The sequence below is a fragment of the Centrocercus urophasianus genome, unplaced genomic scaffold, assembly GCF_019232065.1.
Source record: "Centrocercus urophasianus isolate 14NV4802_14NV808 unplaced genomic scaffold, USGS_Curo_1.0 seq_10, whole genome shotgun sequence".
Classification (NCBI taxonomy): domain Eukaryota; kingdom Metazoa; phylum Chordata; class Aves; order Galliformes; family Phasianidae; genus Centrocercus; species Centrocercus urophasianus.
Window position 1 is genome coordinate 74,816,287 of NW_024884142.1, and position 13,471 is coordinate 74,829,757.

At 42.2% G+C, this 13,471-nt stretch overlaps 2 protein-coding genes and 1 long non-coding RNA gene across 6 annotated transcripts in view; 1 reads left to right on the plus strand and 2 right to left on the minus strand.

The window, feature by feature from the left end:
* The window catches only part of GLP1R (glucagon like peptide 1 receptor), an 81,956-nt gene extending 76,791 nt beyond the window's left edge, over nucleotides 1–5,165 (plus strand). Inside the window, exon 13 of the mRNA XM_042818802.1 lies at nucleotides 1,880–5,165. Within this exon, the coding sequence (XP_042674736.1) occupies nucleotides 1,880–2,047 (168 nt within the window). The 3' untranslated portion in view covers nucleotides 2,048–5,165. The remainder of the gene's footprint in view (nucleotides 1–1,879) is intronic.
* A 551-nt stretch (nucleotides 5,166–5,716) lies between these two features.
* On the minus strand, nucleotides 5,717–6,933 carry SAYSD1 (SAYSVFN motif domain containing 1). The gene is made up of 2 exons (XM_042823678.1): nucleotides 6,796–6,933; nucleotides 5,717–6,702 (listed from the first exon to the last, which is right to left on the minus strand). The coding sequence occupies exons 1-2, from the start codon at nucleotides 6,931–6,933 to the stop codon at nucleotides 6,412–6,414; spliced, it is 429 nt and encodes a 142-aa protein (XP_042679612.1). The 3' UTR covers nucleotides 5,717–6,411.
* Nucleotides 6,934–9,249: 2,316 nt separating this feature from the next.
* LOC122162916 overlaps nucleotides 9,250–13,471 on the minus strand; it is a 32,278-nt gene continuing 28,056 nt past the window's right edge. For 2 of the 4 annotated variants that reach the window (XR_006169737.1, XR_006169740.1), the window contains 2 exons: nucleotides 12,827–12,879; nucleotides 10,333–12,626 (listed from right to left, as the gene is read on the minus strand). This is a non-coding gene — a long non-coding RNA (uncharacterized LOC122162916). Of the gene's footprint in view, nucleotides 9,932–10,332; nucleotides 12,627–12,826; nucleotides 12,880–13,471 lie in introns of those variants that run through there. The other 2 variants (XR_006169739.1, XR_006169738.1) reach the window with 2 other exon arrangements.

Genomic DNA, 13,471 nt, shown 5'->3' on the forward strand with positions numbered 1-13,471 from the left:
AGACCTATTCCTAAAGCATCATTTCTGCTATGGTCTTTTGTTCAGTTCTTGCCAATCACTTCATCTCAATCTTGCAGGCTATTTGTGCCATAGCTCTAGGATTCCGCCTGTCATGTCCATCCATACGGAAGACATTTCATCCCTCTGCCTGATTCTAAATACCTGCTTCTATTGCTCGTTGACTCATTCTGTCAATAGACACATTCATGTTCTCTTTCAGGATCTTTCTGTCAGTATTTAAAACTGCTTTTTCCCAGTGCTACCTAACAAAACAGCGTTTCTCCATTCCCACAAAAGTTACCAATTTACAGGAATGATAGTATCATCATGCTTATTCTGAAGACAGCGTGGTGCTTGTATTTCACTGTTTCATTTTCTGTCTTTATCAAGTTATTCTTCCTCATTCTTATATGGCAAAGTATCTCAGACTTGCTGTCTTTTTTCTTGTGCCTTTGTGTGGCTTTTGACACAACAGCCACCCAGAATCATAGTAAAATATAGTATTTTATCTTAGCACCTTTCCTAGTTCCCCATTTGATTGTGATACCAGGGGACAGATTCCACAGTCAGTAACACAGAAATGCAGTTTGCTCTCATGTGCTTGTGCCAGGACGGTACTCAGTACAAGGGCTGTAGCTCTGAGTTGACAAGCAGTGCTAGGGGTAACTAGTAAAGGAAGACAATTGGCTGTGCATACTTTGTTCCTTTTTTAGGGTTTCTTCCCAGGTTTGGTATTTGAAAATAAACAAGTGGAGAAGAAAGTAGCTGGTTCCTTAGAAAGTTTCCTTCAGAGAATGATAGTTTCAGCAGCATGGACAGGATGACAGGCCTGTGCAGGAATTACCATTAGTCTATTTAGTCTCTTGGTGGTCAGTACCAGACCCTAAGAGGAAATAAAAAAGGAACTCTCCAGAGAAGGCTCACTTGAGTAACCTACCATAGCGCACTTACTTCCAGGCAGAAGTACACACCCTGATGAGTTCATCGCTGTAGTTGCTCTCCTGCCTTTTTCTAAATAGAGTAAAAAAGGTTCAATTTTATGTCCTCTTCCTTATGCATTAAAAGCTAATGGAACTTCTTACTTCAGTCAAGTGGCAAGAACATTGCCCATGGAACAGGTAGACTCAAAATTCTGTTCTTACTGGAGAAGAATAAAAACCCCAAACCATGACACAGTTTCAAAACCCTTGATAAACTCCCAAATGGATACAGCAGTTACACAGTTTAACCCAGGACCAGTGACTGGATATAAGCCTTGTACTACAACTTTTTAAAAATTTACAGTGTCTGCAAAGAGATACTTTAATTGCTATCTAAAAGGGGGAAAGAAAGTATAGTCTTCAGTATGCTAGTCGTTAATGTATCAATTCTGAATAAATATCTTTTCCATGGAATTAGAAAAGTAAATATTCCACAAACAAAAATCAGCCAAAGAATAATACTGATTAAATGAAATTGGACACAGAACTTTAAGAATGCCTGTGGTGACAGTACTGAGCAGGAAGTCAATCTTTTCACTCATTTAATAGTTGATAAGTAAAATCAACTTAATAGTAGTGGGGCATGGAGTACACGCTGTATTGCAGATGAATACTATTTAGAAAAAAATACTGAAAAATTCCTGGTGTGCTGTAGCATAAAAGAGCTTTATGCAAGTGAAAGTGAAAGTGAAAACCATCGTTATTTTAAATATGAAATACCCTATGATAGACTAATGAGGTAATTAGATAATTGAAGCAATAATAATGGAGGTTTAGAGCATTGCCGTCTTTCCCCAGTAGTGTGGTATGTTTATTAACTTGCCCTTTTCTAACAGAATCATTTAAAGATCTGATTCCTTCTATATTCATTCCTTTTGTTTTCTTGTTTTGCTTGTTAGGTTCAGATGGAGTTTCGGAAAAGTTGGGAGCGCTGGAGATTGGAACATTTGTATATCCAGAGAGACAGCAGCATGAAACCTCTGAAGTGTCCAGCCAACAGCATCAGTAGTGGAGGCACGGTAGGCAGTAGTGTTTACGCTGCCACTTGCCAGGCTACATTCAGCTAAGATTTCTGCAGGTGAACCAGATTGAGAACAATGAACTGTATAATGTACCTGAAAACCCTTAAATACCCAAGCAAGTGGCTTAAGTGTGTCATCTCCAGCAAGAAACTTGAGTATATGCTGCTCATTGCCTGCAGGCTGTTGAACAAAGGTTTCTAGGGAGAGCAATCTGCTAATGTAATCAACACATCAGAGCAAAAATTGATCATGTCTAAAGTAAGTTAAAAGTTTCCTCCTAGTTGCACACAAGGCCTCCAGGTGTCCAAAACTTAGCATAGCATTGATCCAGTCTGAAACCACAGGGTCAATGGCTTATTATTGTTGAGTGGGCGAGCCGAGTGATCGACTGATTAAATTACAAGGAAGCTGAATATGATTATTGACAAAAAACACATGTTGACTTTTACGAGGATAGGATAAGGTGCTATCACATTTTAGAAAAAACTTAGTGGGAGGCAGCATGGGCTTTAAGTAAGAATCAGTTTTGGAGAAAGTTTCCCAGATATGAAGTTCAGAATATATTTACCTGTTTACCATAAAGGTGAAGAACAGCATCGTGAAGGTCTGTAACTGCAGCAGGTAGCATGGTGTATATTCCTGAATGTTCTTTTTAGACTTTGCTTTAAAGAAACCAAAACTGCTATCTATTAGGGAACCTATTCTGATATTAATAGATGTGTGTCATCTCTACTGACAACAATGGAAATAACCACCAAACGCAGAGCCTTTCCGCTTTTATATGGTACTCTGCCTCTCCTTAGGTATGGATAGGTATGAGTAGGTGTGAACACAGACAGGATAATGACTTTTGCTTCAAAACATATTCCTTCAAAGCTGTACTCTGCTTTCTGTGGGTGCAAACACAAAGAAGTCAACCTGCAGTTACAATTGGTCTTATCAGACTTCACTGACTTGGAAGTGATTCCGTATTTACAGTGTGGGCTCACTTTTGTCTCTTCTCTAGCCTTGTACATTTTCTTCAGGCACCTGAGATACCCGCAAGGTGTTCTACTCAGGGTAGTGGAAGGCTGAACTGTCAGCACGGCAGACAGTTCCCAGCTGTGCCCAGGGCCTGGGCTGTCCACCTGTTCCAGGGCCTGCCCTCAGCTGGGTTCAAAAAATACCCCCCACCACTGCATCCTCAACACAACGGGCTTTTGTTAGTTTAAAACTGCAAGGGCTCTTGTAGAAGAATGCATCTACGCTGCTAATTATGTTACCCTTGCTGATGTTTACAAGAGTTGCTGGAGAAAACGAGGCACTTTTACAAGCAGACCTTGGTCCATTGCCTCACTTAATAACAAGTGTTATATATGTTTATGCAGCTTAGATATACATCTCCACTTTACAGCTGACAGACAAGATGCTGAAGACTAGGTCTGAGAACATTCCTGCCCATAGCCTTCTTGTAATAAGAGTGGCTTCCATAGCCTAGCAGGTATACTACTCAGCAGAGATACTTTCTAGTCCCTCTTTGCACTTGAATCCACATCCCTTGTTGCCAAGAAAGGAGACTGGATATAATTCAGCATCCTTCCTGCCTAAAGCTAGATTGCTTTGCATGGAATAATTTAATCTTTGTATTAGAATTCAAATTGCCAACAGGTTGGATTAATTTTGTAATCAGCAGATTAGAATTAAATTAGAGAGGATAGGTTACCTTCTTCTGCTATAAAGCTTATAATTGAGCTCCAGGGAAAAGTCAAGACACATTTGTAGAAATCCACCACAGTTCTCAGGCTGGCTTGCGTATGCCTAGCACACTGGCTTCTACACAGGCCATTCCCAGGCTGTGCCTTTATAACATTGGTTGCAGAGCTGACCTTGGAATGAAGTACCTCAGGCTCTTCTATAAATTTAATACCTAGATTCTACATTGCATCACCCTTAATACAATATCTGACTACTACATATGTACATTAGTCACTGTTCTGAAATATAATTAATTAGCTTCTTGTATGCAGAGTATGCATCATTTTTCCACTTAGCATCTACATTTGATTGCAGCAACATGAGAATCACTGGTAGGTGAAAAGGTACCAGCTACAGGTGAGATCTTAATCTATATAACACGCACTAGAGGGAATAATTTCATTCATTATATTCAAGATGGGTGCTAATTTTTCAGGGCCCTGCTTGATTGTGTGCAAACCCAGAAAAAAAGTTTCTGCCACTTGTGCAGCTGTTAGCAAAATTTGTTCTGCTATGGCAATAGGAAGCTATAGATATGTGTAACACACTATTATGCTGGAAAAAATATACACAGTGAAGGAGGATAGACATTTGTGTGTGCTAAGAAAGCTGTATTTTGTTGCTGTCACAAAGTTTCCTTCTACGGTTTGATGTGCTTTGGAGCCCTGAGGCTTTTTGGCCATTCCAGTCACTTAAGAACTGAGGGCTTTGGGCCCATAGGAATATCTGCAGCACCAGTTGTCAAATTTATCTTTTTAAGTTCTGGCTTGTTAGAATATAAGTGAAGAAAAAAGAAAAAAAAAGTGTGATGATCTCAGACAAACAGCTTTGGTGCGTTTTTCTTCCTCTCCAATTAAGCTCTCACTTCTTTATCTCCCTTAAGAACTGGTGAAGGGAATTGCCATCAAAGTAGAACTACAGTAGTAGGGTACTTTGAGAAATACTTCAAGGCCTAAAAAATTATTTCAACGTAATACTTCATATCTACTTCAGTAATATCTTTTACAAGCCCGTGTTGTTATTCTTGCCATCTCTATTTCAGAATTTATACTGTGCATTTATTTGAGTAACATGAAATAAGAAAAGCAACAGAAAGCACTGGAACAGATGAACTGCATGAATTTTTATTTCTTGTGCCTTTCAGCTTCATTCTCATTTAGTGTAGCAATTTGTTTCATAAAGTATTAAACAGAATAGTCTACGAATTCAGCCTGACATTATGTAACTAGAGTTTAAAGCAAATTAAGCCTTTATTTCCATTATTGCTGCTATAACATTTTATTGTTTCATGGATGTTACCTTAATATTTATTTGCATGTCTTTCTTGCTTAAAACACCCATGGGATCTGTGAGAGGTGTCAAATTATCAGCTCCCCATGAACACGTTTATTTTATTCCTTGTGAATAAAGTTTCAACTCGCTCACAAAATGCTCTCACTTACTGGTGTACTTACCTTTTCCTAAATTGTCACCTGTTTGTTACTCCATCATTACCAGAATACTTCCTAAGTTTGTTGAGACTCCTAATTCACGGTTCTTCCATGAAAGTAAAGATTTCTATTATTTCCACCTCCGTGTCCACTACAAAGAGTGCTCTGAACCTGCAGAGGCTTTGTTAACCGAAAACAAAACGGAGCACATTATCCATATGGAATTAGGTGATATCAGTGAAAAGAACAGCGAGAACTCAGCTGGTTTGTACATCTCAGCCAGAGGATGGTGAAAGAAGTGAGAAAATTCTGTGGTTGGCTTTAGGTAACGTAGAATTTATACAGCAGAGCAGTGGTAGAAGCTGATAGTGTTGCAGAGAGATACTGAAGGACGCTTAGTAGTGTCACAAGGTATTACTTGTGCCCTAACCTATTATTCTTTTCAGTCCAATTAACATTTCCATTTGCTTATCCAACAAAAGATGGAACCTGTGGTAACTACAGTGACAGCTAAAACAGAAAAGACACAATGAAACAGGATTTGAAAGACCAACAAATGGGTGTAAACTCAACTAACTGCTCTTCACTACAGCTTAATATCAATGGTTTATTTTCATGCAATCATTTATATAATAGAAATACCAATGGATTATTAAAAAACCAAAGTGGCTCATAAAGAAAAGTGCACCTGGCTGCACATGGGATGATGGTGAGAAGCATCACCAGCTGTGTGGTGGTAAAAAAAGACCAAGTGCAGCAACAAGCAAGTACTATTTCATCTAAGAGCTTCTTGCAGTTCTGCATTTGCTGCTCATTGTCCCTTAGTTATTTTTCCAAAATGATGGTTAAAACCACACGTGTCACCTGTCAGGAGTAATAACAGATATTTTCGCCTTACACTGCAGCCAGCAAACTTTGTAACACGGAGCAATCGAGAAACCTGCACCAAAATCTGATGTATTGGATGAAACACGGGCATGATCAGAAGCAGCAGCTGGCTTCAGTTGTACCAATACCGCCTCGTGCCTCGTCTTGGGTGTAGACAGAGCCGGGCGGGAAAGCAGCGGGGCACTCCCCTACAAGTGCAGTCCAACACCGGCCTCCCGTGGTAAGCAGAAAGTCACCGACAAGCTGATAGCGCTTTGTTACGGCTTTATTCGGGAGCGGCGAGGAAGGAGTCAGGCACGGGCTGCGTAGCGCAGGGCACAGCCGCGCCTCCTCCTCCCCAGCCCGGCCCCAGCTCCGCTACCTCCCGGCGGCGGGCCGGTAATGCAGCTCCCGCTCCAGCTGCTCGGCCGTCAGCGTCCCGGCGATGGCGGTGCAGCCGGGGTTGAACACGGAGTAAGCGCTCAGCTCGCCCTGCCGCCGCTCGGCGGGGCCTCGTGTGCCGGCGTACATCCAGTAGAGGAGGGACAGGACGAAGTAGGGCAGCCCCAGCTCCAGCTCGGCGAACAGCGCCAGCAGCACGGCCCACAGCAGTACCTTCAGCAGCAGCGGCCGTGCCCACACCGGCGCCGGCGCCCAGCCGGGACTGGCCTGTGGAGGCAGCAGCGAGACGTGCCTTCAGACGCCGGCCCCGCCGCCGCCGCCGCCGCCGCACGGCCCCCACCCGCATCGCGCGGCGCTCACCTGCCCGCCACCATCCGGGCTCTCAGCGGGCTCCGGAGCCGCGGCCTTTCCCGGCGGCTCAGCGGGGCGCAGGGGGACGGCGGCTGCCCTGCCGCGAGCTGCCCGAAAACGGGCCAAGCGCCGCTCCACGGCGGACATGGCCGGGCCGCGCCTGCGCGAGGGAGGGGAAAGGGCCGAGCCGCGCCTGTGACGCCCCCGTCGGGCGGGCGGGGCGATGTGTGGCCGCATCTACGGGCGGTGGCTGCAGGGATGGGCGCCGCCCTGCGGGCCGGCCGGGGATGGTGGGGGTGGGTGGAGGTAGGAGGTACCTCAGGCTGCGAAACCTGAATTTAGGATGTTGTAGGCCTCAACGTAGAGCGGCACAGACAGACAGCTACTTCGATCTTGCCTTTCCAGAAGGGGTAGCAGCACCCACCCCATAAGAAAACATCTGAAAAGCTTCCTTTCTTTCCTTCCCTCCCTTCCTCCCCTTTCTTGCTTCCTCCCTTCCTCTTTTTCCTCCTCTCCTCTCCCTCTCCTTTTTACCCCATGATTAAACCTTAAGGATGAATGTCAACGCCAAATAGAAAAGGAAAGGGAAAAAGTAAACCATCGAACAACCAAAGCACGCAAAAGGGAAAATTAGCTGTGGTGACTGCAGCGTTGTGTTGATGCTTGAACAGCATAAAGGGCAGCACTGGTCCAGACAAGAAGGGATGACATGGCAGCTGTGTGTGTCGAGCGCTGTATGCAGGCCCCATTCATTCGTTGCTACTGCTACTGCACTGGGGCTGTCCGGGCCTCTCCTATCTCTCTTCTGGCAGTGGAGAAACATATAGAATCATAGAATCATAGAATCACAAGATTGGAAACGACCTATAAGATCATCCAGTCCAACCGTCTCCTCATCACCATTGCCACCACTAGTACTAAACCATATCATGCAGCACGTCATCCAGACGCCGCTTGAACACTGCCAGGGACGGCGACTCCACCGCCTCCCTGGGCAGCCATTCCAGTGCCTGACCACTCTCTGAGAGAAAAAGTTCTTCCTTATGTCCAACCTAAACCTCCTCTGGTACAACTTGCGGCCATTAACCCATGTCCTGCTCATTGACTGGGAGAAGAGGCCCAATCCCTCTTCACCACAACCTCCCTTCAGGAGCCCTTCAGGAGGTTGTAGAGTGCAATGAGGTCTCCCCTGAGCCTCCTCTTCTCCAGACTGAACAATCCCAGCTCCCTCAGCTGCTCCTCGTAAGACTTGTGCTCCAGATCCCTCACCAGTTTTGTTGCCCTTCTCTGGACACGCTCCAGGACCTCAACATCTTTCCTGTAGTGAGGAGCCCAAAACTGAACACAGTACTCGAGGTGCGGCACAGGCACCTCACAGCCACGCAGCCAGGGCCCCACTGAGGCAGCCCTCAGGCCTTACTGTGTGCAATGAGGTGACACATCCAGGCCACTCCATCTCATCCTCTCTTTAATCAAAAAATTAAACTCAGGAAGAGCCACTCTGTCACACCATCTTTCAGCTGTCACTACAGCTGAGAAACAGAAATTTATTTACAGGAGCTGGCCTGTAGCCTCTGGAGTAAAATATTTATCACTCTCTACCAATAATAGTTAGCAATGAGACATCATTTTGTCCTGCAGTGCTATTTCCAGTCACTCATTGCTTTCTCAGAAGTGACCTTTAGGACTGAATATCTCATGCATGTGTCAGCCAAGAAGTAAATATGAGAAGTCTAATAAAAAACAATTTGGGTGTTCTTAAGTTATCTTAATGTGGAAAAAAATTGTGGTTTTTTTGCCAGCTAAATCATTTTTCAAATGCCTATTTTGTGCTTGGTTACAAAATAACTTTCTTTCAACCTTCAGACTTTGCAAAAAGTGCCACAGTGAACGATATTTTTCTCTTTACTTGTGGAAATTCGATTTTGAAATCACAGTCCAAAATGTTTTAAGATATCCTTCATAGGACGTTATTTGATTATTTTTTTTCCGCTTTTGCACTACTGTTTATAAAAGCAATACCTCCAAGAAGCGATGGGTACTTGCAGTATTTATCCCCTATAGATGTCCATAGTCAGTCTGATACTTATGGCTGACTTTAATGCCATTCTTTGCCAGCTATATCCAGCGATTCACATGCTGTCAAATTTTATTCAAAATGGACTGGGCCTAATATGTATTTGCTAGCATGCAATCAAATAGCTATTTTATAGCTGGGTTGGGCTATGTATATTGCAATGCGTTAGGAAACACACAAATGAATACCATGAATCATGCCTGTGAAGTCTGAGTGCACCACAGTAACCTCATCTGTAAATGGATGCTACACTGCAGACAAATGCCTAAACTAATTTTATATATAAGATCCTGTTTTAAAATGAACAGCTTCATTGAATAGATACGTGGGGGGGGGGGGGGGGGGGGGGGAGCCGGGGGGGTTCATTTGTTTGCATAACAAACCATGTGGGCGATTTGCTCTTGACTCCAATGCTTACAAGTGTCCTCAACACAATAATCCTTATCTCTGCAGCCTCAGCCAGTGGTTGGAAATGCAGGACAGTGCATTGTGAATTTGAGATTATTTCTTCAGGACTCTTGAGTATCTTAGTACCTTTTCTCACTATGTATAAGAAAAATAAATTACACATGGTACTATGAGACAAACCTTGCTCCTGTGAGCTGAAGCTAAGTAAATGATTAATTTAAATTGTCAGATGCTGTTGGTAGTTCTCTACCACTTTGTTCTTGATAACTGAAATTCTATTACTGCCCACCACCTTCTAGGAAGCAACATTAAGATCATCTCAAAAACTTGCAATTATTTTGGCTTGGTTTTATGCTACATTCTAATGGTTGTATCTGCCATACAAAGAAGCCCACATGCATATTTACCTCTGTCAGGAAGACAATTTGTTATTCTTATAAATTTTCACTTCAGCAATTCTGCTTTTTCCTTTATCGCAGCTATCAACTCTTCATTATGTTTTAATATTTATGACACAAAAGAATATTTACCAATGCAGCATTTTCTTCTCAGCCCGTTACCACCGGCTTAAGGGGCCACATTTCAGTAGTTGGGAACTTCCAAATCATTAGCAACCTTGGACATGGCACACAGTCAGCAGAACAGAAGGAGATGAAGTGGCTGATGAAATGATTGGCAAAATTAGAGAACAACCAAAATAATGTCCAAAGCACAGCTGATCTTTTTTCTTTCTTTCTTTTTTTTTTTTTTTTTTTTTTTCTTAATTGATTTTCAAGTATCTCTTCTTCAGAAAGCAAAATAACTGAAAACTAATCTGGAGAAATATTTTACACAACAGGTGTTATTAGAAGTCTGTAGCAAAACATCAACACAACTGAGTTAAACTAAATGCTTGATAGCAGCATTGGGATCCCATGGCACCCTGTGCATTTGTCATATCAGCAGCCTATCTTCAGCACATCTCGGCATCAGCAGCCCATTTGTTCAACTGTACAGGCTCATAGCCCTTGCCTAATGTTTTGAAGTGTTTCTTACTTCCTACAGCTGCAGATATCTCTTTGCATCAAGTTCGTGCACGCCTGCTTCTTCACATATATCAACAGTAATCATGTCACATTAATTCTCGTGATGGATTAATCTAATTCACTGACAGAAGCTTTCTCCTTCATGCAGTAAGCATCCACACACACACACTGACTTGCTAAGTGCTATAAATGCAGGCAGAAGGGCAGCCCATTATTAACATAACAACCTAACTTAATTAGTTCAATGGAGCTGAGGGAGCATTAGCTTTAGTTGTTGAGGTCTTAGGGAACATGTATTAAATATATTGGAGTGCACAGATTCATGCTTGTCTAATTTCATACAGAGATTTCTGCATATCCATTTACTAATCAGTACTAAAGTACAGAGGAGAGATGCTTCCTTTGTAGAAAAAAACAGTTACCAATTTTGCTTCCTAAAATAGAGGCATAAAGGTACTTTGCATTTAGATTTAAAGCAAATATTTTGTGTCTTTTTATCGAAGCAATTTAGATTCTGAATTGCAGATTTTCACGTTTGTGTGATTTCAAGTTGTGCACGTTTGTGTATTCAACACTGTATGCTAAAAAGAGCTGAGATATCAGCCCTTGCAATACTGTTTTGAATGCCAAAATGCTCTGTATTTAAACATAGTCAAATGTGAGCTAATCAGAATTATTGTTTCCATCACAGCTATCTGAAATGTTCCTTAGGATTTCATGAGAAACTTCCATTTCAGGAAAAAAACACAGTAAGTTCCCCTTACTATTAAAATGTCAGCTGGAGATTGCGGCTATTTAGTCACATAATTAAAACAGGAAAGGGAGATCAACTTCACTTGTTTTATTACATTTAGAAGGTTGCAACCAATGAGAACTCTAGCAAAGACTGTCTCGTTATATACACTACTTTGATCTGATTCAGAATTCAAAGCTTTTAAAACTGTTTTCAGATTCAAAAGACCATAATTACACCTTTTGCTGGTTTGTTTGTTTTTATCATATAACAATAAATATAACAGCAAGATTTGAATAAAAACTGAGGAAGGCAAAAAATGTGGTGCATTACCTCCTTACACACATACACATTGTGTCTCCAGAAGTTTTTCTTTAAAAATGCACAGTAAATGTCAGTGGTCACACTGACTACTTTATATACACAACCTTTTCAGTGAAAACACAATGGGCAGCAGAGTACAGACTGATATGATTGTCAGAAGAACAGAATGTTTATGCAGCAACCATTTCTCATACCTTCACATCGCTGCCCTGTATGATAGGGCAAGTCATCAACATCCAAATGACTGTAAATCAACATATCTGGCAATATACATTCCAGTCGGCTGCTTGGAGCCTTAGGCTCGTACTGATAGACTTGCCTGTAAGCAATCCAAATACATGTGAGGCAGCACCTGCACCCCAAGGTAAGCCAGGCTAAATGCTTAATGCTGGGGCTAAATGCTTTTTCTTAATTCCCACAAATTATTCAGTGCAAGACAAGACGAAGGAGGGATACATCATAGCAAACCTATTCCTCTATGGCTTGAAACAGAGATGAGCTTACTTAACAAAAAATCTTTGTAGGTGTATATCTTTACAATCTTCTATGAGACACAGATCCAAACCATTACTTCTGAAAAAATACCAGGTTGTGTGAAAATACCATCATTTGTTGTTCCGTCAACAAATTTATTCACTTGTTCAAATTTCTGCTCATTGTCATCCCTTAGCCCCAACATCTGCACTGGATTTTGACAGAGCTCTTAGAAATGTGAGAATCTGAGTTAATTCACTCAACTTTGTAAGTTAAACTTAATGGAGTGTTATTCACAGACATTGTACTTTTCCTATCAGTGTTTGTTCTAATAAATGGAAAAAAAGGCCTAGAAGAAGATCTATATGACATAAAATAGCAAAAGAGAATCAAGATCTAAACAAGTCTTACATCCATAAAGGACAACAAGTGCAGCCTTTACTAATAGCAGAGAGCTAGTGAAAAGCAACTTAGACTATTAATAGAAATCAGTAACTCTTTGAATCAAATGTTGCCAAACTTGCTTTGCAAAAAAGTCTATGCAGTACTCCAAAATCTAATCTGTAATACTGTAGCCTACCTCCAACATCTTCAATAATGGAAAATCCTCAGCATGCCACTAATTACCAACGGATGGATGTACAGTCATCCCAAGGAACAATATAGTTGTCTGCAGAACCATAATGAACACATCGAGCATTCTCCACTGATCAATGATCAGGACATGAAATGCTTGTTGAAAAGCCAGGCAAGGTGGTCGAAGTGAACACGCAGAAAGGAGGGAAGGATAAGTGAATGCCTGTGGGAACAGCAGAGGCAAGAATGAGACACTGCAGCGGGTTTGTGAGAAATGGAGATGCCAAAGCAGACCCTGAGCTTTCCTGAATTGATGAGGCTCTGTGAAGTGCCATCTCAACTCTATCAAAGTCAGTGGGAACTCTGCCAGGATCACACTGGGATTAGAATTACATCTCGTGACAGATGCAACTAAATTCATACCTCACTGCGGTGAGACTTGCTGGCATCACACAAACTTGTTTCGTGTTATTTCCCTAAAAAAAGAGTAAAAATAATAATGAAAAAAATACTTGCAACTTCTGCTTTTACCATTACAGATGCTGTCAATTTACTCTGTTGTATTCCAGGTATTCCTCACAAATCTTGTATCTTGTACCCAGGATTCTAATAAGATAAAGGGGCAGCCCTGGATCTATGTATCTACATATGGATCTCCTGCCCTGGGGGACAAGAAGCAGGAGAGCAGCCCTGCAGAAAGGAATCTGGGGGTTCTGCTTGGCAGCAAGTTGAAGAGTCAGCAGTGTGCCCTGGCAGCCCAAAGGGCAAACCATACCCTGGGTTCATCAGGCCCAGCACTGCCTGCTGGGAGAGGGAAGGGCCATGGCTGAGCCTCTAGATTTGTAACAAGCAGATCTCAGGCATTGTTCTAGCTGCTTTCAGTGTGAGGATGTGGAGCATTCATTCTGCCTCAAGTGGGCCTAGAAACAAATCTTGGGCTGTGTTTCGGTATTTTGGGGCTTATCATAAAAAACATTCAGCATTGGATTTGCAGCAGCCAGTTCAGCATGTAACCTCACCTGTCTGTTCACTTCAATCCAAGTGGACCAGAGTTTCAGTACTTCACTT

Excerpts from the sequence above, each read along its gene's own strand:
- SAYSD1 (XM_042823678.1), bottom strand. The coding sequence starts at position 6,933 with ATGTCCGCCGTGGAGCGGCGCTTGGCCCGTTTTCGGGCAGCTCGCGGC. Across the intron at positions 6,703-6,795 it reads GCCCGGATGGTGGCGGGCAG|GCCAGTCCCGGCTGGGCGCC; the intron begins GTGAGCGCCGCG and ends CTGCCTCCACAG.